Source organism: Phodopus roborovskii, unplaced genomic scaffold, assembly GCF_943737965.1.
Source record: "Phodopus roborovskii unplaced genomic scaffold, PHOROB, whole genome shotgun sequence".
Lineage (NCBI taxonomy): Eukaryota > Metazoa > Chordata > Mammalia > Rodentia > Cricetidae > Phodopus > Phodopus roborovskii.
Genome location: NW_026126142.1, coordinates 59,056 through 80,766, shown reverse-complemented (window position 1 = coordinate 80,766; position 21,711 = coordinate 59,056). Strand labels below are relative to the sequence as shown.

Sequence of the window (21,711 nt, the reverse complement as noted above, 5' to 3'; positions counted from 1 at the left end):
CTGGCCTTGAACTCAGACCTTTGTGCCTCTGCCTCCTGAATGCTAGGATTAAAGGTCTGCATCAACATTGCCCAGCAGAGGGGTGCTTTTTGAGACAGGGTTTCACTATGCAGTTCTGCCTGGCCTGGAATATGCTATGGAGCTAATCCACATTGATCACAAACTTGTAATTCACCAGCTTTTACCTCCTTCATGCTGGTATTACAGGCACATGCCAAGATATATTGACTCCTTTATGCTTTTCAGTCCTTGTTCTTTAGGACCCTTGAAGTAAGAATTTACAACAATTCTTACCTTTTATTAGTAGACAACTAATTTACATAGTCAAAGAAAATTGTTCACCTTTAGGGAAATATAAGATCCTTCTATGATCAAGTTTGCTATTGAGTGAATGAGCTCATAATGTTTTACTAATGATACCATGGCAATATGTTTATCATGTAGAGTGCTGTTTTATATGTTTTGTTTTGTTTGGTATTTTGTTTCATGTATACCAGTCTAACCTTAAACTTGCTAAGGTAAGCTGGGGATGGTTTTGAACTACTGATCCTGTTGCCTGAACCTCCCAAGGGCTGGAATTACAGGCATATGCCATCATAACAACAAAAAAATTACCACCCCCAACAACAAAAGAATATGTTAACACCACTATAAAATTCATGGTGTACTTTGAACAGTGCCATGCAAGCATGGCAGCCAGAGTTTAATCCCCAGAATCCACAGTAGAAAAGACCCTACTGCTGAAAAGTTTCCTCTGACCTCCACAAACACATATATCATACATACATACATACATACATACATACATACATACATACATATATAATTCTAATGGCAAAAGATTAAAAGTTAACTAAAATACACATATTACATTGCATATATTTCAATTTTTCTATATATTCAGTACTATGCAGTTTGTGCATATAGATACTTTTGTGGTGCAATGGTTATTTTTAAAGTGCTTTAATATCTGTGATGTTAGTATTCTATTTCTGTTTTATGAACTATTGTTACTGTTTGAAATATGGTCTTGCATGTAGCATAGGCTGGCCTCAAATTTGCAAACTTCCTACTGCCCCAGCCTCCTGATTACAGGAATTTCATAAATCTTTTAAATCATTTAAAGTCTGTTGGCTTTCATGGCTGCCTGTGTTGGTTATGAGTTCTTGATTTTGGTTATGAAATATGGTTAAGAATACTTCCTGTTCTTCAATTCCCAGCATCCATATCAAGTAGCTCATAACTATCTATAACTCCAACTCCAGGAGTTCTGATTGCTTCCATAGGTACCTACACACTTGTGCCTTGTATTCATACAAACACACACATAAATAAGAACAAAAATAGTTTTGAAAAATTAACCCAAAATAGGATCATGTGTGATAGCACACACATACCTTTAATCCCAGCACTTGAGATGCAGAAGCAGGTGGATCACCAGCCTGGTCTACAGAGAGAGTTCCAGGCCAGTTAAAGCTCTGGTGTAGACCTAATAGCAAGACTCTTAGCTCTGAAAGTGCTAGAGTTCTTCCCTAAGACCAGGGAGTTAGGATTATTTAGTCCTTGGCAGCAGATGGCATTACAATGGATAGGCAGCCCTAGGTATCAGTATTCCTCAGCCCCTGGCAATGGCCAATATTAGAGCTCCCAGGGTTGAATTTCTGAAATCCAGCATACTTAAGTTTTAGTAGCTCTCTAGAATTCTTCCAGTGACCAGGACCAGCAGTTTATTTTCTGTTTTTTTATATAGCCTTCAATCCCTTTCTGTACGCCACAGCTTTCTTTCCTTTCAACTTCCACCATCCACCTAATTCCTGCCTGGCCTCTCTCAAACTATTGAGCTGTCTTCAGCTGTCAAGCAGTTGAACCTTGCTGACTTTGAAGCTCAGCCTCTGACAACCAAACTCTCTCTTCTTCAATTGTCAAGTAGCCAACTGCATTGCCACTTTCATAGCTCAGGCCTGCAGACTAATCATCTCTCATTGCCTCTGCTGTCTATGCTGTTTTCTTTGTGTTTACCAGCCCAGCCTACACTACTGAAAGTAGGCAAGACAAGACCACCCAGGAGAAGCAGCTTTATACTGGGCCTAATGTTGTTATACCAGAGAAGACAGCACAAGACCTGCTTATAAAGCCTGAGGAGTATTTGGACCAATCACAGCATATCTTTCACAGTACTGTCCTTTTAGCCACAGCCACAGCAGTCCCTCTTGTAGGCTACCAAAAATTTTCCCCTATGGCCTTGTAGCAGGGAGATGAAAATGTTCGCAGAGTCTTTTACAGTTCTGCAAGGCTTTTGATAACAAAAAGCTTAGTACACTCTGTTTGAAATAGTCCTAGTTAAGGCTGCATCTCCAGGAGCTAAAGCAATCAGCTGAGTTCATTGTATAATTTTTTCAAGGCATCTATGGAGTGTTCAAAACTGCTGGTGCTAGCATAGAACGGTCCAGCTGGCTGACTGACAGTCTTTGTACTCAAAGCAGCAAGGAAGAGTTCAAGAGCTACTAGTTAAGGAGTAAATTTGCATAGTCTCCTAGTAACTGGACCTTTTTTTAATAGAAAAATGAACATCAGAAGGAGTGCTTAAAATAGCAATGTTAATTTGTCATTAACATTAATAATAGCTACTTTTAACAGATTTTAATAGTGTTTAAAATCTGCCCAGTGGCTAAGGGAATGAATGCCCATTCTCCCCTTCTGTCTCACTACCTCTAGACTGCATCTCCAGCCCTTTATTGTTGTTTTCTCATTGTGTTTTGTCCATAGTATTTTACCAGAGGATTAGAAGATACTATAGACTGACAATAGTGAGCTGAGATTTTTTTTAACCTAAATTTATCTGAATAATCTAGATGGAGTTCATATTTTAAAAGATAAATTAAAAAAATTAAAACCAATCCTGGTAGCACACAGTGATTCCAGTACTGAGAAGGCAGAAGCAGGAAAATTTCTGTGTGTTTAAGTCCCATATGGTCTCATAGTGAGTTTCAGGCCAGCAAGGTTACATAGTGAGAACCTATCTCAAAAGAAGTGATACATAGGATAATATTCAAATAGCATAATGAGAAAGCAAACCAAAAGACCCCTTGCACTTCTCATATTATAGCTCACTTCTCAAACTACTCATATGAACTGTTTGGGATATATTATATGTATGTATTATATATGTATATATAATCTTGCTGGTTCTTTTTCTGTCCATATCTCTTTTGTTCTTTACAGTAATTAAGTAAAAAAATCGATTGTTATTCTATAATTTTTTACTTTAAAATGTCTATAATGTTCATATCTGTGTAAATCTACCTTTAAAAAAAATCACTGCATGTATGAATATATCCAAGTTTATTTAATCCTTTCTTGAAAGAGATTTCCATTTTCTCCATGTTTAATTATATGAATAGTGCTTTTCTTTTTGCACACAGAGATATTTCTGTGGGATATGACTAAAAGTTCTGTATTCTTAAAGCTGATAGATAATTGTTAAAATTGTGTTTGATGTCAGGCTTGACTGCTTATGTCTATAACCCAAGCTCTTGAGTGTTAGAGGTTAACCTGGCTAGCCAGTATTACATACATAGTGAGGTCTTGTGTCAAAAAAGTATCTTATCTGGGTGGGAAGCAGAGGCAGGCTGATCTCTTGACAGAGTGAGTTCCAGGACAACCAAAGCTATACAAAGAACCCCTGTGTTGAAATCACCCCCCAAATACTTTGTATTCCACCATTTTTAATATTAAAGCTTTGTCAAGCTTTATACCATTACAAAGTTTCTGAGTTAGTCTTCATGGCACCAAAGTTATTAAAAATGTTTTCTGCATAATTTTTTTATTCAGACACATCCAAGAGGTGGTCAATCTTCAGACACAGCAGAATAAAGAGCTGCAGGAGCTCTATGAACGCCTTAGAGCAACTAAAGACAGCAAAGTACAATCTTCAGAGATTCCTTTGTCACCTGCGTCACCACGTCGGCCAAGATCTTTGAAAAGTAAACTCCGAAGCCGTCCTCAATCCTTGACACATTCAGACAATGTCGTTGTTGTAAAAGGTAAACCAATCATAAACACAATCTTTTCAAAAACTAATCACATCTGGGCATAGTGTAGCATGCCTGTAGTTGAAGCACTCAGGTGACTGAGGCAAGAAGATGGTGATTTCAAATCTATTCTGTGCTAAACAGTGAGAATTTTTCAGGAAAAATAATGCTGGTCAAAGAACAGCAAAATTAGAGAAACAGTGGTAGTATAAGTTGCTTTTTTTTATTAGGCTGAAATAATTTAAGAGATGTACACAGTAATCTAAAATACTCGTATCTTTTTGGTATTAAATGTTTTAAGCTTGTTTTATGTTTTCATCTGGAAAAAAACAAGTGGAATTTTAGTATCTTCCCCTAAATAGTTTGTAAAATACTCCAGTGAGTGAGAATTGATCAGCTTATATTTACAACTGGTTTAAAAGTTTGTTGATTGCACAGGTAAACTTTCAGATACTTCCATGTTGACCTGAAGCAAGAGGTCTTTATATATTACTTTTAAAAGTTTTTTTTAATTTTTATTTATTTGTGGGGTGGGTGCAGAAAAAGGCATTGGTTCTCCTGGAGTTGGAGTTACAGGCAGTTGTGAGCCACCTGACATGGGTGCTGGGAACCGAACTCTGGTCTTCTGTAACGTCAGCAAGTGCTCTCATCCACTGAACCATCTCTCCAGCACCCTTATATATTATTTTTAAGAATATTAGAAACATGTATTTCTTTTAAATATTTATTTATTTATGTTTTATATATGTCTGCCTCCATGTATGCATATGTACCACATCGTGTGCTTGGTGCCTGTGGAGGTCAGAAAACAATGCCAAATCTTATGGAACTGGAGTTAAGGATGGTTATGAACCACCATGTAGGTGCTAGGAAGCCAACCTGGGTCCTCTGAAAGAACAACAAGTGTTCTTAATGCTAGGCCATCTGTCCAGCCCCTAAAAATGTTATTTCTTTAACTGTGGGAAATGACTCCAATATCTATTTAACTAATAAAAAGGTTACTCCTCAGGTTAGGCTTCCTTGGCTCCAGGTACATAATAATGAAGGTCAGTATACCACATACTTGCACATCTATTTTGATTGTTGTTGTACGATTCAGAATCGTGAAGAAGTAGAACTAGCCTAGATGTCTATCAGCAGGTAAATGAATAAGGAAAATGTGGAGCATCATTCAGTGAAATTTTATTCAGCTGGAAAGAAAAATGAAATGATGGAAAACTAGCCATGTATGGTATTATATACCTATAGCCCCACACAGGGAGATTGAGGCAGGAAGTTGATTGAGTTAGGGGCCAGCCTATATTGAGCTATAGGATGACTCTGGTAAAAACAGAGTAGAAGGGTAGACTAGAATTGAAGGAGATTCAATATCAGAATTCGTAAGACCTTCAGTCTGATATTATTGCTTTTATATCTAGACTTCATTTTGTTCCCAAATGCCTTGCTTGTTGTCATACTTATTTTGTTAGTCTATTTAGAGGTGAATTCTTCCTGTGGTCCCCAACCTTGGCTGGGCTCAAATTATTCCTCTGCCTTAGCCTCTGAAGTTGCTAGGACTATAGGAGAGGCACTCTATATGATATTCTTTTTCTCGTTCTGTGATATGCTGAAGATTGAACATAGAGCCTTGTACATTCTAGGCAAGTGCTCTGTCAGTGAGCTAAACCCCTAGATTACCCAAATGGCTTATTTTTATTTGTGCTTTTTTTTATTGCTGTGCCCAAACATGGCTTTTGTATGATTTTTGCTTATTATTTCAATTATTAAAGTGGATTATAGTAGTTTCCTCCTGTTGTTGAACTTTTCAATTCTATAAATTTGCTTTGTGTATTTCAGAACTCTGCTGCATGTGTTTGTGATTGTTATAGCTTTTGATATTAGCATATATAGGCAATCAAGGTTCTTTGTTTAAACTTACATGTTGTACTTTTCCATTCTTTTAATGTTTTTATTTTATTTATTTTTATTTATATATTTTATTTATGTATATATTTATATTTATTTATATCTCTGTATATGTACAAGTGTGTGTATGCATATGTGCCACAGCATGCATTTGGATGTCAGAAGACAAATTGTGGGAGTTGGTTCTGGAAATCAAATTCAAGTTGTCAGGCTTAGCAGCAAGTGCCTTTCACCTATTGACTCACCTTCCCAGCACGTTTATACTTTTAACCCAAACAGTATTTATTATGGACATCATTTATAGTTTATATATTTTATCTACTCTGTCAGTGTTTGTCTTTTTATTGTGTTATTTAAACCATTTCTGTATACTTTAATTATAAAGAACCATTTTTTTCCTTTTCTTTTCTTTTGTTGTTGTTTTTGGGGTTTTTTGTTTTGTTTTGTTTTTTTGTTTGTTTGTTTTTTGAGACAGGGTTTCTCTATAGCTTTGAGCCTGTCCTGGAATTCACTGTAGACCAGGCTGGTCTCAAATTCATCTAGATCTACTTGCCTCTGCCTCCCAAGTGCTGGGATTAAAGGCGTGCACCACTGTCACCACCAAACAGCTCCAAAGAAGCATTTATACTTACCATGTTGCTATTTGTTTTTCATGTTTGATGACCTTGATGACCTTTTTTGTTATTCTTTGATTCCTGTCTGCCTTCCTTTGTAATAAGTATATATTCTTAAAAGATTCAAGGGTGTGTGTGTGTGTGTGTGTGTGTGTGTGTGTACGCATGCATGCGGTTTTTTTACCCCTCTGAGGCACAATCCCTCCCTGAGCTCTTGGTTTCTGATGCTTCTGTCTTGCCTCCCCTAACATCTGGAATTAACAGAAGTTTGAATGGCTGGCTTGTTAACGTGGGTGCTATGATATGAACTTTAATAGCTAATTAATTTAGAATTCTGATTGTGCAATAAATGCTAAATTACCTTACCAGGCCCTAAATAGATATTTTTTATAATGTTTAAATCCTCTTGTTGCCTCCTTTATTATATTTTTAGTTCTTTTCCTGTGGTGGCCATGGGTATTACATTATCTTCTTAGTACAAGGCAATATAGTTCAGAATAACACTATCTTAACCACTGAGCCATCTCTCCAGCCCCAGAGTAACACTATCTTAGTTTCAGTAATATATACATTTTCATCTGTGTATGTGCCTTCTTTTCTTTGTACTATTACTGTACAAATTACACTTTGCATATTATAAGCAGATCGATACATTTGTATAATTATTGCTTTTGTAGTCATCTTTGTAATGACATGAGAATAAGATAGTTAAAAATAACAAATTGTACTTATACTGAATATTACATTTACAGAGGCAGCTCTTTGTTTCTTCGCATATACTTTCACTGCATTGCCTACTTTTTTCATCGTAAATGACTTCATCTATTTTTTTAAAAACAAGGCAATTGTGTTGCAATTCATTTTAAGACTTTCTACTAAGAATTTTTTCCACATTTTCAATTTATAGGATTTGTTTTACAAAGCAGGTTATACAAAAATGCCTTGGACTCAAAGGCTATTAAAAGAACCAATTATAATTTAACTTATAATTTCATTTCTCTTTGCCCCAAAACACAACATAAAAAACACGTTGTGTTTCTTGCTTGGTCAATCAAAAGGAAATTTTTTAGGTTTCCAATTTATATGTATCACTGCTTTGACAGCTTCCAGCTCCTAGAAACAGCTGTAACTCTCTATATTTTGTCTTTTGACCCAGAGTTAAATGCCCTCAATTATTAAAACAGGTAGAATACTATTACAATCAGAATTCTAAGTTAATTAGCTATTAAAGTTCATCTGTAATAGATAAATTGTTTTCTGCCATAAAGTTGGTAAGAAAAAAACTAATGAAACTTATGAAATTTACATTAAAAGAAAAACATTTCCCTTAAATGTCTATTAATAAATAATATTATGGTATAAGGATCCCCAAAATAAAAAAAGAAAAATATTTTTTGTAAAACAGATTCTATCATGTGAACTCAAATTTTCAAGGACTTTAGAAAATAATGCAAAACAACAGATTTCATTTTTATTAAATGCAGAAATCAAAATCATGAATACACTTATACCACCCCCTGTACAGCTCAGGAAATGTTATGGAAGAGGGTCTAGAAAAAGAGCCAAAAGATAGGGTAAAGGGCTACAAAACACTATTCCCAAAACTTAATACAACCTTTGTAATCATAGCTCACACAAATGGTAGATACAATCACTGGGAACATCTAAGACCAACCCTGTCAACAACTGGTCAAGGGAGAGGGCCCTATCCTTTACCTTTGAACTACTAGCTGTTGATAACCATTTCTGAGAGAGGGTGAATCACCAACCTTTGGTTGTATACCCTCTGCTGTGTACTACCAGGTAGCTCCAGACCTCTGTTCATACAGATATTCTCCATTAATCTTGCTGAGTCACAAAACAAATAGACATGAATGTGAGATTTTTATAAAGTCGTTTGAAATTTTAAATTTAAAAACCTTATATTCAAAAAAGGCCTTACTCTACAAATGATTGGTTAAATAGAAATTTAGATTATGTGGTATTCAGTCTTCAAGAATAACTAGTCATCAGAGGCTAGAGAAATGACTCAGCTATTAAGTGAACTTACTGCTCTTACAAGGACCCAAATTCATTTCCCAGCACCCATGGTGGGTGGCTCATGACCATCTGTAATTCCAGCTCCTCAAGTGTCTGCACTCATGGAGATGTACAAATACACATAATTTAAAATAATAAAAATAAACCTTGAAAAAATAACTAGTTATCAAAACGAACACTGAAAATATACATCTCTTTTTTTTAGTGTTTCCAAGAACTTTTCACAACAAAGTTTTTGTTTTTGATTCCACACATTAACTTGGGTTAATGAACCCAAGTGCGTTTACTTACCACTTGAAAGGGACCCAGTGACTAGAGGACAAGTTGCTGAGGAAAGAAAAATGGCTTAGTCTCTAGTGCCTGGGAAGAAAATCCATTTTAACTCACTGTAAGTTTTAAGTTTCTTTTGTCCTTAAGCCAGAAGGAAAAGGTAGGTGAGATAGGAAAAGATTAATAGCTAAAGATTTCAAGGCTCTTCTCCATTGTTTTGGTATGGAATATGAAACTTAGTGACTATTATACATGTAATCACAAGGTCCAGTCCAGATGCCCCTTTTATCTTTTTAAATTTTCAGTTGCTGTTATCTTGGTGTCTTCAGCCTTGGAAGGACAGGAGAGCTATTGGATAAATTTAAGGCAAATCATCCTTGTACTACCAGTCTGGCACAGGCATTTATCTTAAACAACAAACAGAAATCTGTCCCAAAGTTTAAGATAGAAAGATGACAAATTCAAATATGAACGCTTTTCAATATTGATTGTTTTGGTTTATTTTTCTCAGGATGCAAATATCCTTCCTGTTCAGTTTGGAATCATTTCTCCATATGAGAATATGATCCAGAGAAAAGTCAGTATTGCATAATAACTCACAGGATGTCCCTTTTTAATTAAATATTGTTTGGGTAATGAGAAATAAATTCATAGTTTATTCACTAAAAATAATGACAAAATATGAGCACTGTTGAACTTTATAGACCAAAGTGTAAAACTAGTCCTTTCAGCAAAAGGGATTCATATCCCTAAAAAGGAAGTTTAGGTAGCTATTGATCTGCATAACCCACATATCCAAGGAATCATCTGTAAAAAAACTAGTAATATATTGGTCAACTGTGACCTTTAAAATTACTTCTAAAGTCAACTAAAAGCAAATATGGTAAAGGATTTACTTCAGTTTCCCTCAATTATAACATTAGGTTTCTGAAATAAGAAATGATAAACTACAGAGACTTGGTAGTTTTGTCTTTATAACTTTTTTTCCAAATCTCAATCACATTTACTTTTTTTATTCATTTCTCATTTCATACATAGAGCCAACTTTATCTGCCTTTGAACTCTTAAAACTAGTTAGTCCTCCAGAAATGTTGTACTGATTAACTCTACTACATACATACTTGTTATAAGACATCTTCCTTTTTCTTCATGAGTTAAAATTCATCTTCAGGGAACTGGTATTCCTTTCTGTAGATCACCTCTGCCATTATGAAAAAAAAGTCAATCTCCTTCAAGGAATTTGCAGTATAGTGTTATCTGGGGGAGAGCCCCTTCCCTTTTTGAAAGTATGGTCTTTCGTGCTTGATACTTTTCCATAATTCTGATGCTATTTCATTATCTTCTTGCCATATATTTGCATGTCTGGTGCCTAAGAATCATGAGATCACCTGAAACTAGAGTTGTGAATCACCAGTTACCAGTCACCATGTAGGAGCTTTGAATGAAACCTGGGCCCAATGCTGTTCATGACTGAGTCATCTCTTCAACTTCCATTTTTATTTTATTTTAGAAAAGCTCACTATAGGGGCAGGGGAGATGGCACAGAGGTTAAGAGCACCAGCTGCTCTTCCAGAGGTCCTGCGTTCTATTCCAGCAACCATATGGTGGCTCACAAACATTTATGTTTTAAAATATTTATTTATTTATTATGTATACATTGTTCTGTCTGTATATATGCCTGCAGGCCAGAAGAGGACACCAGATCTCATTACAGATGGCTATGAGCCACCATGTGGTTACTGGGAATTGAACTCAGGACCTATGGAAGAATAGTCTCTACTCTAAACCTCTGAGCCATCTCTTCAGCCCTCACAAACATTTGTAATGAAATCTGGTGCTCTCTTCTGGCCTGCACACAACATGCAGGCAGAACACTGTTTACATAACAAATAAATAAATTTTTTAAAGAGAGAGAGAGAGAAAAGCTCACTACATAGTTCAGGCTTGCTCTGAACTTGTAATATTCCTGCCTCAGATTTCCCAATGCTGATAGTAGAGGTATTTACTACAGTGCTTAGTTCTTAAATTTTAACCATGAAAAGATATACTAGTAAAAATTAAATAAAATGTGATTCTATATTTTTAAACCTTGTTTAAATACTTTAGAATTCTAGGCCTACCTCTTGAAGAACTTAAACATGATTAATTTACTTTGTCTGGGTCTAGTTTTTTCATTAAAAACACTTTTATGCCAGGCTGTTGTTGCCCATGCCTTAAATCCCAGCACTTGGGAGGCAGAGTCAGGCAGATCTCTGTGATTTCAAGGCTCTGGTCTGCAGAGCGAGTTCTAGGACTGCCATAGCTGTTAGGCAGAGAAAGCCTGTCTCAAAAAAAACTAAAAAATAAAAGTACTTTTACTATATTATTAAGATTGTTTCTGATTTTATCATTATATGATAATGATGCCTCTTGCTCCTGCTCCTGTTTCTCTTCCTCCTGCATGGCTTGAACCCATGAACATACATGCTACATAAGCTATGTAGTACTAAGGCATATCTCTAGCCCTGTAGGTATTTTTTAATGTTTTTATTTGTTTTTTGAGAATTTCATAAAGGTATACAATGTTTTTCAATCATATTGGCCCTCATTCCTTCTTCCAACTTTTTCTAGATCCCCTCGCATTCCTTTCCCAACTCTTTTAAAAATAACCCAAAAGTCTAATAAGTGCCACCCATGTGTGTGGGGCCATCCAATATTGTCAATCCTACCAAGTACCATGCCCCTAAAAATACTCACTTCCCTAGAAACCACCAGTTGCCAATAGATCCTTAGATAGGGATGGGAGTTTGAGTGCCTGTCTTAGTCAAAGTTCTGTTGCTGTAAAGAGATACAATGACCACAGTAACTCCTATAAAGGAAAGCATTTAATTGAGGCTGGCTTACTGTTCGGAGGTTTAGTCCATTATCATCATGATGGGAAGCATGGTGGGATGCAGGTAGACACGATGCTGGAGAAGGAGCTGAGAGTTGTTCATCTGGACTCACAATCAACAGGAAGAGAGAGACAGTGGGCCTTTCTTGAGCATCTGAAACCTCAAAGGCCACCTCCAGTGTCATGCGTCCTCTAAAAAATTCACGCCAACTCTTAACAAGTTTACAAAATCCTTATTCTTTCAAAACTGCTTATGAGCCTTTTGGGGCCATTTTCATTCAAACCACCACAGTGCCCCTCCCACATTTGTTCTAAAAGGTTCACTAGTTTGATATTTTGTAGGTCTTGCTCAGTCAGCCACAACAATCTTTGAGTTCATGAATGCAGTGATCTTGTCATGTCTAAGACTGCTTGACTCAGGTCTTCCCTAATGTCTGGATCTTAGAATCTTTTTTTTTACCTTTGTCTGCAGTGTTCTGAGTATTGAGGGGAGGTGTGTGATGTAAATGTGCCATTTATGATTGGGCGCTCCACAGATTCTTAGTCTCTCAGTTTGACCAGTTGAGCATCTTTGTATTAATTACCATCCACTACACAAAGAAGCTTCCCTGATGAGGACTGAGGACTGCATTAATTAATCTATGGGTACAGCAGTAAATTATTAGGAGTTGTTTTATTGCTATGTCCATTTATCAAAATAATAGTAGTAGTTTCAACCCTAGAATCCCTCTGAGTTCACCATCCAGATTTCTTGGCTAGATTTATAGTAACAAGTGTGAGTTTCCTTTTGTAGAGAGGACCCTAAATCTGAGCAGAAAGTGGTTGGTTTCTCCCATAACATTTATGTCACTACTATACTATATTTGCCAGGCAGGTCCTTATTGTACCTCACAAGGGTCACAGCTGCATACAACTCCTTGATGACTTTTATCCCTCAGCAACCTGCTGTAATATGAAAATGACCAGCAGGAAATAAACTTCTAAGTCAGTACCAGCATGATTTCTCTAAGTCCTGTGACCGAAGTATGTAGTGTCTTCAGCAACAGGGTATCACCATCACATTCTATTGGACAACTGAGAGCAATAGTAATAGGTTGTATTAATTTGGGGGGTTCTTTGGAACCCCTCTAACCAAAAATTTGATGGGAGGTATCCCACACACAGCACTGAGCCTTTTATTTGATAGCCAACGACTTCTAAGAGGAACGTTAGCCCCTATGAAAGGTAATTTAAACTCTTATATGTGTACATGTGTATGGAAGTTTATAGTAGTAGTTTCCATAGCCCTTTCAAACACCCTTATTATAGTTATTCTCTCTGCCAACCCTCTCCTTTGCCCTATTCTCCCATCCCCCTCCTCATTTTCATTATAACCTTCTTCTTTCCCTCTTTTATTAGGTCATTCTTCTCCCTAGTGGCTCCTTTTTAATTTCCTGGCTTCTATAGGTACATGTGAGTCTTTTTTGACTCCTCCAAATATCTACTCAAGGAAGCTTATAACAAGATTAAAGTTATACTAATTTTTTTGGAGAGCCTTTTATCATACATGACTGATACCTATGGTATCCATTTAATTTGATGTCCAAGCTATTAGAAACTTCTGAGTATTGAAGGGGTTATTTAGTGATTACACTAGCATAACAGCTTTAAATCGGCAGTCTCAAGTAAATTATGGTTACTCTTATCTCATATATGTTGTTAAAAGAAGAGTTACATTAGGCTAGGAAATAGCTCAGCATGCAAAGGAACTTGCCCCCAAGCCTGATAACTTGAGTTTGACTCCTGGGACCCAACATGGTTGAAAAAAGATAGCTCACTTTTGCCAGTTGTCCTGTGACCTACATTCCACACACACACATACACATTAAAAATTTGCAAGAAAACAAAAGGAGCATTATCTAATTGTCAGTTGTAATTCCTTTACATGCTTTTCCTGTTTTCTTTTGTTTGTTTTTTTCTTGTAGATGCCGAATGTGTGGAGAGTAATACAGTGTCATGCCAGCAATCTCCAGCCAGTAAAAAGGGGATGTTCACAGATGATTTACACAAGTTGGTGGATGATTGGACAAAGGAAACAGTGGGAAATTTTCCTAGTAAGCCAAGTTTAAACCAACTCAAACAGAGCCAACAAAAATTAGAGACAGAAAACTGGAACAAAGGATATGAAGTAAGTAATTTATCCTCTATCCTCTTTATAAAAATTAAAAAATATAAAAATTGATTTTTGCCCATGATTATAGTTACTGCTCAAAAATAGTGTGGATTATGATATTGAGACTTTGAGCCTTATCTAGATTTGTCATGTCTTTGAGCAAATTGTCTGTTTTACCAAGAGTTGCCAAATTTAATGAAGAGACTAATTAGTAAACATTTTAGGCTTTCCAAGCCACAGAGTTACAAGAATCAACTTGATTGTAATATAAAAGCAGTCTAAGAAAATATGGAAGCAAATGGTTGTGGCTGTGTTCTATTACTGCTTGGGGTTTTTTTTTTTTAATTTTATTTTTCAAGACAGGGTTTCTCTGCATCTTTGGAGCCTGTCCTGGAACTCACTCTGTAGACCAGGCTGGCCTCAAACTCCCAGGAATCCACCTGTCTCTGCCTTCCAAGTGCTGGAATTAAAGGTATGCACCACTATCACCAGCTTTTATTGTTTGATTTATGGAATGTTCTTCCTTTGAAACCCCTCCCATTTATAGGAGTTCTTATTTTTCCTTTAGAAATCAGTTTGTTGTGCTTAAAAGGCAAACAAACATGAGTTATGAAAAGAGGTGGTAGGCCAAAATTTGCTGAGTCTAATTTTATACTATTCTCTCTCTAAAAATATAAAATATTCAAAACGAATTAATCTGTAGAGAGGGTTAATCAGATGGCACAAGAATTAAATGTTAAGGTAAACAAGTTCTATGCTATACATCAGTGTTCTTAAATCCAATAAGGTATCTGAATTATCTTTGTTTAGTTTATAAAAATAATTTTAAGGCTGTGGAAGGTGAAATATTATGAGATCTATTCAGTTTATAGAAAAGATGACAGTTATTACACATAGCCATATAAGCTAAGATGTACCTATAAGTGATATATTGAAGTCCACAGTATATTCTGGAGTGGGAAGAAGATATATTATCCAACAAAATGTATAGAATAGTGTAATTTAGGCAAAATTATATGTTAGGCATATATTTATGAATATATAAATATGAAAATTGCTGAACAATATGCTGGATAGTCAGATTTGGACCTTATTTTACCTTGTACATTTTTGTGTTCAATATTTTAAAGTCAGTAATATTTTTTCAAAGTAAGCAAACCTGTTAAAAAATTAAGTGTTAGAATTTCAGTTCAGATATCTCTGAATATATTATTCTTGTGTGTATACTTGATAATAGATATAGTCTTTGAATATAGTTAAATGAAGAACATATGAAAATAGTTTCATTGAGCTGATGTTGCAGCTTTGTGGTAGAGCACTTGCCTCTCAAGTAAAAAGCCCTGGATTTGCTACCATGCACTGTGAGAAAAAAAAAAATGATAGAAAAAATGTGCTGTTATCCCAGCATTCAGGAGGCTGAGACAAGAGTATCATCAGTTGGTGCCTCAGATAAATACTAAACAATACATCTATCAAAACATGGCTTCCTCAAGTAGTGAACAATGTATCTGCTTGGGAGATGTATGTTTGTCTTATTTTTGGCACCAGTTGATGTTCAGATAATACCATTATTGTAAAATCTGAGATCCTTCAGAGGCATTTCAAGACATAAATGCATTTGTTCTGTCAGTGAGATATGAGTGGTGTGTGAAGGAAAGTTTTGTTGACTGGTTAGATGATGGTTTATTGAATATAAAGGAGGGTGTTTATAGGAAGAGTGAGGATAAAAGTATGTGTAAATCAAAGTGGTAAAGATCTTTTAACAGATTTGGGCCCAATGTTAGGTAGTGATTTACTATGACTTCATGTCTTTTTTGCCTCAGAGTTCTTGTATTTCAAATGTGGATAGTCCTTTCAGGATTACTGTGAAGATTAAGTTAGATAGCACCTATAACATTATACCGTCACAGGGATTACTTATATGTAGTAACTATTTTTGTATTTGGTTGGTTATGTATTTGTGTAGAACTAATATTCTTGCATGATACTGTTCCCTACTTAGACATTTTTGTTTGCATAAACATGTATCCCTTTATTGTGTACTAGGTGCTCTTCTAGACACAAGTTTAGTGAATAAAAGCAAATAAAGCCATTAAATCAGTATTAAATTGCATTTATAATAATAATTACAAAGAAAGTTATAGGGGGATATCATGCAGTAAGGGATAATTGATCTAGTAAAAAGTGGCCAATGAGGGCTAGCCAGATGGCCCAGTAGATAAAGGCATTTGTCACCAAGCCTGACTACCTGAATTCAGTTCCCAGAACCCATATGGTAGAAGGAGCAAACTGACTCCCACAAGTTGCCTTCTTACCTTCACATGCAATTCACTGATACAGTGATAACTGACTGAGGAAAAAAAATAGCATATGCAAAAGTCTCATGTGAGGAAAGACACATGAAAGGACTGAAAGTAAGCCAGGCTGGCTGAAGTGAAGAGAGCAAAGGGTGGTAAACAGTGAATCTAAGGAGTAGGTGGGGTGATAAGGGATGCTATATTTATTTTAAGAAAGATTAATAGTTATGATGCCCCAGATCTTTAATAGGATCACATTTTAATTATCATTTCTTTTGAGAAGAGCACTGACTGAAGCAAGAAGGCAGAATTTGGTGGGATCAGGGTCAGTGTTTTCTGACTAGTCTAGGTAATGGTAAGTTGAGTTGAACAGAAGGAATGTTTAGGAGAGAAGAGAAAAGATTTGGTAATTGAAAGACTGCATGACTTGGTTGGTAGTAACTGCTGTCTGTGTATTATTCCTGGATGCTGATCACAGAAATGGTGCACACAACAAATAATGGGTTTTGGTAGAGGGAGATTGCCTATTTGTTTGCACATGTAAATCAGAGATATTTTAGACATATTCAAGAGTAAACTTATAACCTCTCTAATTCAGTCTTCAAAAAAATGTTTTTTGAAAAAAACAATACTACTTACTACATAACTTAACCAATGGAAAAAAGTATGAAATTTAAATACCACTTTCAAATCCTACCACCCAGAAATGGTTGTCATCATCTTCAGGTAAATGATAGATCTTAGGTCATTTTCTATGTGAATAAATAGACGCATAGGAATAAATTTATTCAAATGTGATCATACTATATTGCTGTTTTGAATCAGAAGGATTACATTTAATTTTACTTTAACAGTAAGAAAATACTGATAAGAGATTGCTGAATTTTAAATAAAAATATTTTTGCAACTCAACATATATTATCATTCATTTTCAGGTCAAACTAAAAACTTGCATTGAAACTTTCTAACAAAAGTGTAATTGAAAGTTTTAGTTTTAGCTTGGTGATTCAGAGTAGAACTAAGGATTTGAGGCTGCTAAGAGGATTATTTACATTTATTAGAATTATTATTCTATAGATTATGAATATATTATAATCTCTATACATATGTTCACTCACAACATAATTCATTAAGAATAGCCAGGCAGGCAGGAATATATCTCTTCAGTACTGCCCAAAATGTTTTCAGTTTAAATTTAGAAGAATAGGGGGCTAAGAAGATAGCTTTACCAGAAACTACTTACCATGCAAGTATGAGGGCCTGAATTTAGTCCTTAGAACCCATGTGAAAAAGCTGGGTGTGTGGTATATGCATAACTCCCAGTACTGGGGAGGCACAGACAGGTGACTCTTTGGGGATTGCTAGCTAGCCATTCTTGCTTACTTAGTGAGCTTCAGGCCAATAAGAGAGCCTGTCTCAAAAAACAAGTTGGATAGCACCTGAGAAAGCACACCCAAAGTGGACCTCTTGCCTCCATATGCACATATGCCTACATGTGTACACATACAAGAATACAATTAAAGTGTATAAGACTATAAGGAAAGAGCTGAAGAGATAATTCAGTAGTTAACAGCTTTGGCTGCTCTTTCAGAAGACAGGATTTGATTCCCAACACCCTCATGGCTGCTCATTTCTATCTGTAACTCCAGCCCAGGCCCTTTTCTGGCCTTCATGGGTACTGTATGCACATGTTGCACATATACACATGCAGGCAAAACACCCATAGAAGCAAAATAAAGTAAAAGTAACTGAAGTGTCAGATTTTAAGGTAGTGAGAAGGGGACATGAAGGAGGTATTTATTCAACATCTGCTATATGTCAGGTTCCCAATTACACTAATTGTATTCCTCTATGTCCAGCGGATCATGTAAGTAAGATGGGCTATGTTCATCTATGCCTACAGTATGAAAGCATATTCATGGTTGGAAAAATGAAATAAAAGCAAAATAGCACTAGCATGAGCAAAGTAGGTCCTAAAGTGTGAACAGTGAGTTAATATGGACCTGTTATATAGAACAGTGTAAGTCCCTGACTCACTGTTAACTTGCTTGTTGGTATTGGGCTACTTGCCAATTTTAGTTTCTGTTTCCTTATCTGAAAATGTTTATACTGCAAGGCAGGGCAGTTAGAAAGATGAGCTGAAGCAAAGAATGTTACCATTGCATAACTCACAGAAAGGTGAGTGTGATAGTAAAAGTAGTGATCCTAAAAGAATAGGAATATAAACTGATAAAATAATATGCCAGATAAACTGATCTTTTGTTCTTATGTTTGTTTTGTTTTTGTTAGAGTACTCCATCTACTATTGGCTACACATCAACATGGATTTCTTCTCTCTCCCAAATTCGTGGAGCAGTCCCAACTTCTTTGCCACAAGGACTCCCACTCCCTTCCTTTCCTGGGCCATTATCATCATATGGAATGCCCCATGTTTGTCAGTATAATGCTGTAGGGGCCACGGGTTATCCAGTACAGTGGGTAGGAATTTCGGGAACAACACAGCAACCTTTAGTGGTTCCTACCCAATCTGGGGGACTCTTCCAGCCCGGGATGAATTTGCAGGCATTTCCAGCTCCACCAATGCAGAATCCAACATCAATCCCTCCGGGTCCTAAATGAATCCAAGCAGATGCTGAAGTAAGGGGAAAGCATTTCCAGAACACCTATAATACTAAACTTACTTCTTGAGTTCTACCATATTCTCTCTCATTTGAGTCTCCTTTCAACTGTGTTTTTTTGTTGTCAATGTGATATTTGATACAGCTCATCATTCTGTAGTAATGTGCGGTTTGCACACAGAATACTGCACACAGAAATGTTTTTTCACTTCAAATCCTATCCTCTTTGATACTTGATTTTTAAAAATAACTGTTCAGAATGCTTTAATAAGCTCAGCTTGAGTGTTACCATTTCCAGGACACATTTATGTGTTGTGGAGAAGCTCTCACCCCATTTTTTTATGCTGCTACCAGCAGTTGTATGATACTTTTCTTTAAAGTGTGTAAAAACTATGTAGATTGGTTCTCCCCAAATGTGGAAGAGGTAAGACCCTCCACTAGCCAGTCTTGTGGGATTTGTCACAAGTGTCTTCAGTTTACTTTTCACAGAAGGCAGTAACTGGCTGCAGAAAATGTTTTCATGTATAAATTTAGTATACTTTTATCAAACAGTACAGAACAGGAGTGTTTTTAATGTGATTTTCTTCCCGTCATCACAGCAGTAGGAGTGAGGGCTTGTTTAAGTGAGGCGGAGGGAAAGGACAAAACAGAACTGTAACAGTTCCTTGAACCTACAGCTACTAGAGCCGCTTTTGGGTTCCAGTAATAACCCACAGCAGCCATCTTTTCTCATGTGCACACTGCATTGGTTTTGAGCATCTGAGAGGCACTGGCTTGGCTTGCATTCTTTTGCTAGGTATTGCAGCTAATGTGAATCTCATTTGGGGGAATTCTTGTAATCCTAAACAAGGAGATTCAGGTTAACACTTCTGTTAATCCATTCTTCTAAAGTGAAGTGTACTTGACACATTAGGGTTTGTAGCTTTTGAGACTTTTACATAAAACACTGGCTTTACAGGGTTCTAAGAAATGTAGGATACACTGTCCTGCAGTGAAATAGTACACCCTTGGATGATATTATTTAAATTGCCTTTAACCTTTTTTGATGACAGTGTTTGGGTTGTTATAATTTCTTACTAGTATCTATAGTCTTAGACCACTTTAGATCTTAGATGTGTTTGTCAGCCTCTTGAAAATTTGAGAGAATTCACTGTCAAGTTGCACTTTACTGGGTTTTATCCAGTTTTGGGAGGAAGGGAGGCAGTGTCAAAATGTATGCCTTTGGTTTTTAGGAATGTTAACTTCAGTAATCTTAAAGGCTAGTCACAGGGTTACCTAATATTCAGTCTGTGAAACCCAAATAGAATTTTTACATGGTATACATCAACTCCTAAGTACACATGTTCAAATGACTTAGCATTCACTAAAGCTTTGAAAGATATTTCTAATACATGTTTTCCTATTTAGAAATTCTCTTCATAACCATTCCAAATTGTGTTCAGTATTTCTGTTAACAGATTTTCCTCCATATTCCTCTAAACACACCCCATGGGCTTGCCAGGAAGTTAGAAAAACTTTTGTTATTTCATACTGTATACTTAGTGACAGTCAGTACCCTTTTTAAAAGTTGTCTTATTACTTACCTAACAATCACACCCACCATCACATTTTTGTCACTGTTACTGGGGTCATTCTGTGGATTGCTATTGGTAAGAGCCACAGTTTCTTTTCCTAAGACATCCTGTTTTGGATGAGTCCAGATCATATGCACATAATTCCTGAAATTCCTTCTATAGTATTGCTTTGCAAGTTGAAGTGAGTTTTAGGCTATTAGTGTAGTGCAATTGCTTGCATTACAGTGCTTTCCATGTGTATAAAAACAATGCTTCTAAGACCCATAGTTCCTTAAAACTGTGTTTCATTATCAGTTGGTTGTGTATAATTATATTGAGATAAATAACCTATAAGGTGAAATCCTACAGGTTTTAAGACTGGATCTTCTCTAGTTGCAATCATTTTAAACGGTGTACCCCAGGATGAAGAAAGCTCCATGGATGACATGTACAATCCCATTTACTAGTGGCTGCTTTACGTAGTATGTTCTGTGTTTTGTTAAACATCTCAGTTTTACATATAATTCATAGTTCTTGTTTGCCTGCAGATGTTTGCAGTGCCTTGTAATATTTAGAATCTTTTCAGGTTTTGCTGGAAAGAAGAGTCATCTTCTAAAGTTTGAAGATGTGGAATAGTGTACTGCTGTCTCCATGCTGACTGCAGTATCGGGGTTAACATATATGTTACATATACATTATGTATATGTAATGTGTAGAAGTTAAAGCATACAGAAGAAAGGGAGTGTGCAGAAATGAAGAAAACAATGTTATTCACTTTGCTGTGGGATTTTCTTTATTTTTTCTCATTACTTTTTTATTTGATTCAGATTATAGTCACTTTGATTGTAAATATTGGTTAGTTTTCTAGAAGAGGATTTTGTATTATTTCATAATTTTGCTAAGTCGTAGAATAGTGCTGTTTCCATCCTTGCCTGAAGTACTTTTTCTCTCCCATAAACAATGAATCAGATAATGCTCAGAAGTTCCCTTTTTCTTTAACAAAAAGCCTAATGCACATAGCGGGCCTTCTGTTCATTTCTAGAAAGCATGCAAACCTATCTTTTTCACTGTTTTATGAAGTTTCCTTGGGAGATCATCTGTATGTCCAGCTGCTCTGTTTACTTCTCCAAATGCACATCTGATGAGCAGCGTTGTGTCTTCGTGTATGGCAACATGAGCACTTCACCATGAAGCACCGCTGTTGTGTCTGTGAAGTTGGGTAGAACATCGTAAGACTGTGAAACCAATACTAGTGTATTCAGTGCAGATAACCCTTAATAACCCTGGAGCAGGCTTGAATCTAAAGTAATTTGCTATAGTTTGACAAATATCCCTGCAGTCTTTCATCTCTTCCTTGCT

The 21,711-nt window shown here is 36.1% G+C and overlaps 1 protein-coding gene across 1 annotated transcript in view; it reads left to right on the top strand.

Annotated features, from left to right (window-relative positions):
• The window catches only part of Wnk3 (WNK lysine deficient protein kinase 3), a 126,493-nt gene extending 105,078 nt beyond the window's left edge, over positions 1-21,415 (top strand). The window contains exons 21-23 of the mRNA XM_051179541.1: positions 3,832-4,043; positions 13,697-13,899; positions 18,471-21,415. Coding sequence (XP_051035498.1) covers positions 3,832-4,043; positions 13,697-13,899; positions 18,471-18,800 — 745 coding nt within the window. The 3' untranslated portion in view covers positions 18,801-21,415. The remainder of the gene's footprint in view (positions 1-3,831; positions 4,044-13,696; positions 13,900-18,470) is intronic.
• The last annotated feature ends 296 nt before the right edge of the window (positions 21,416-21,711 follow it).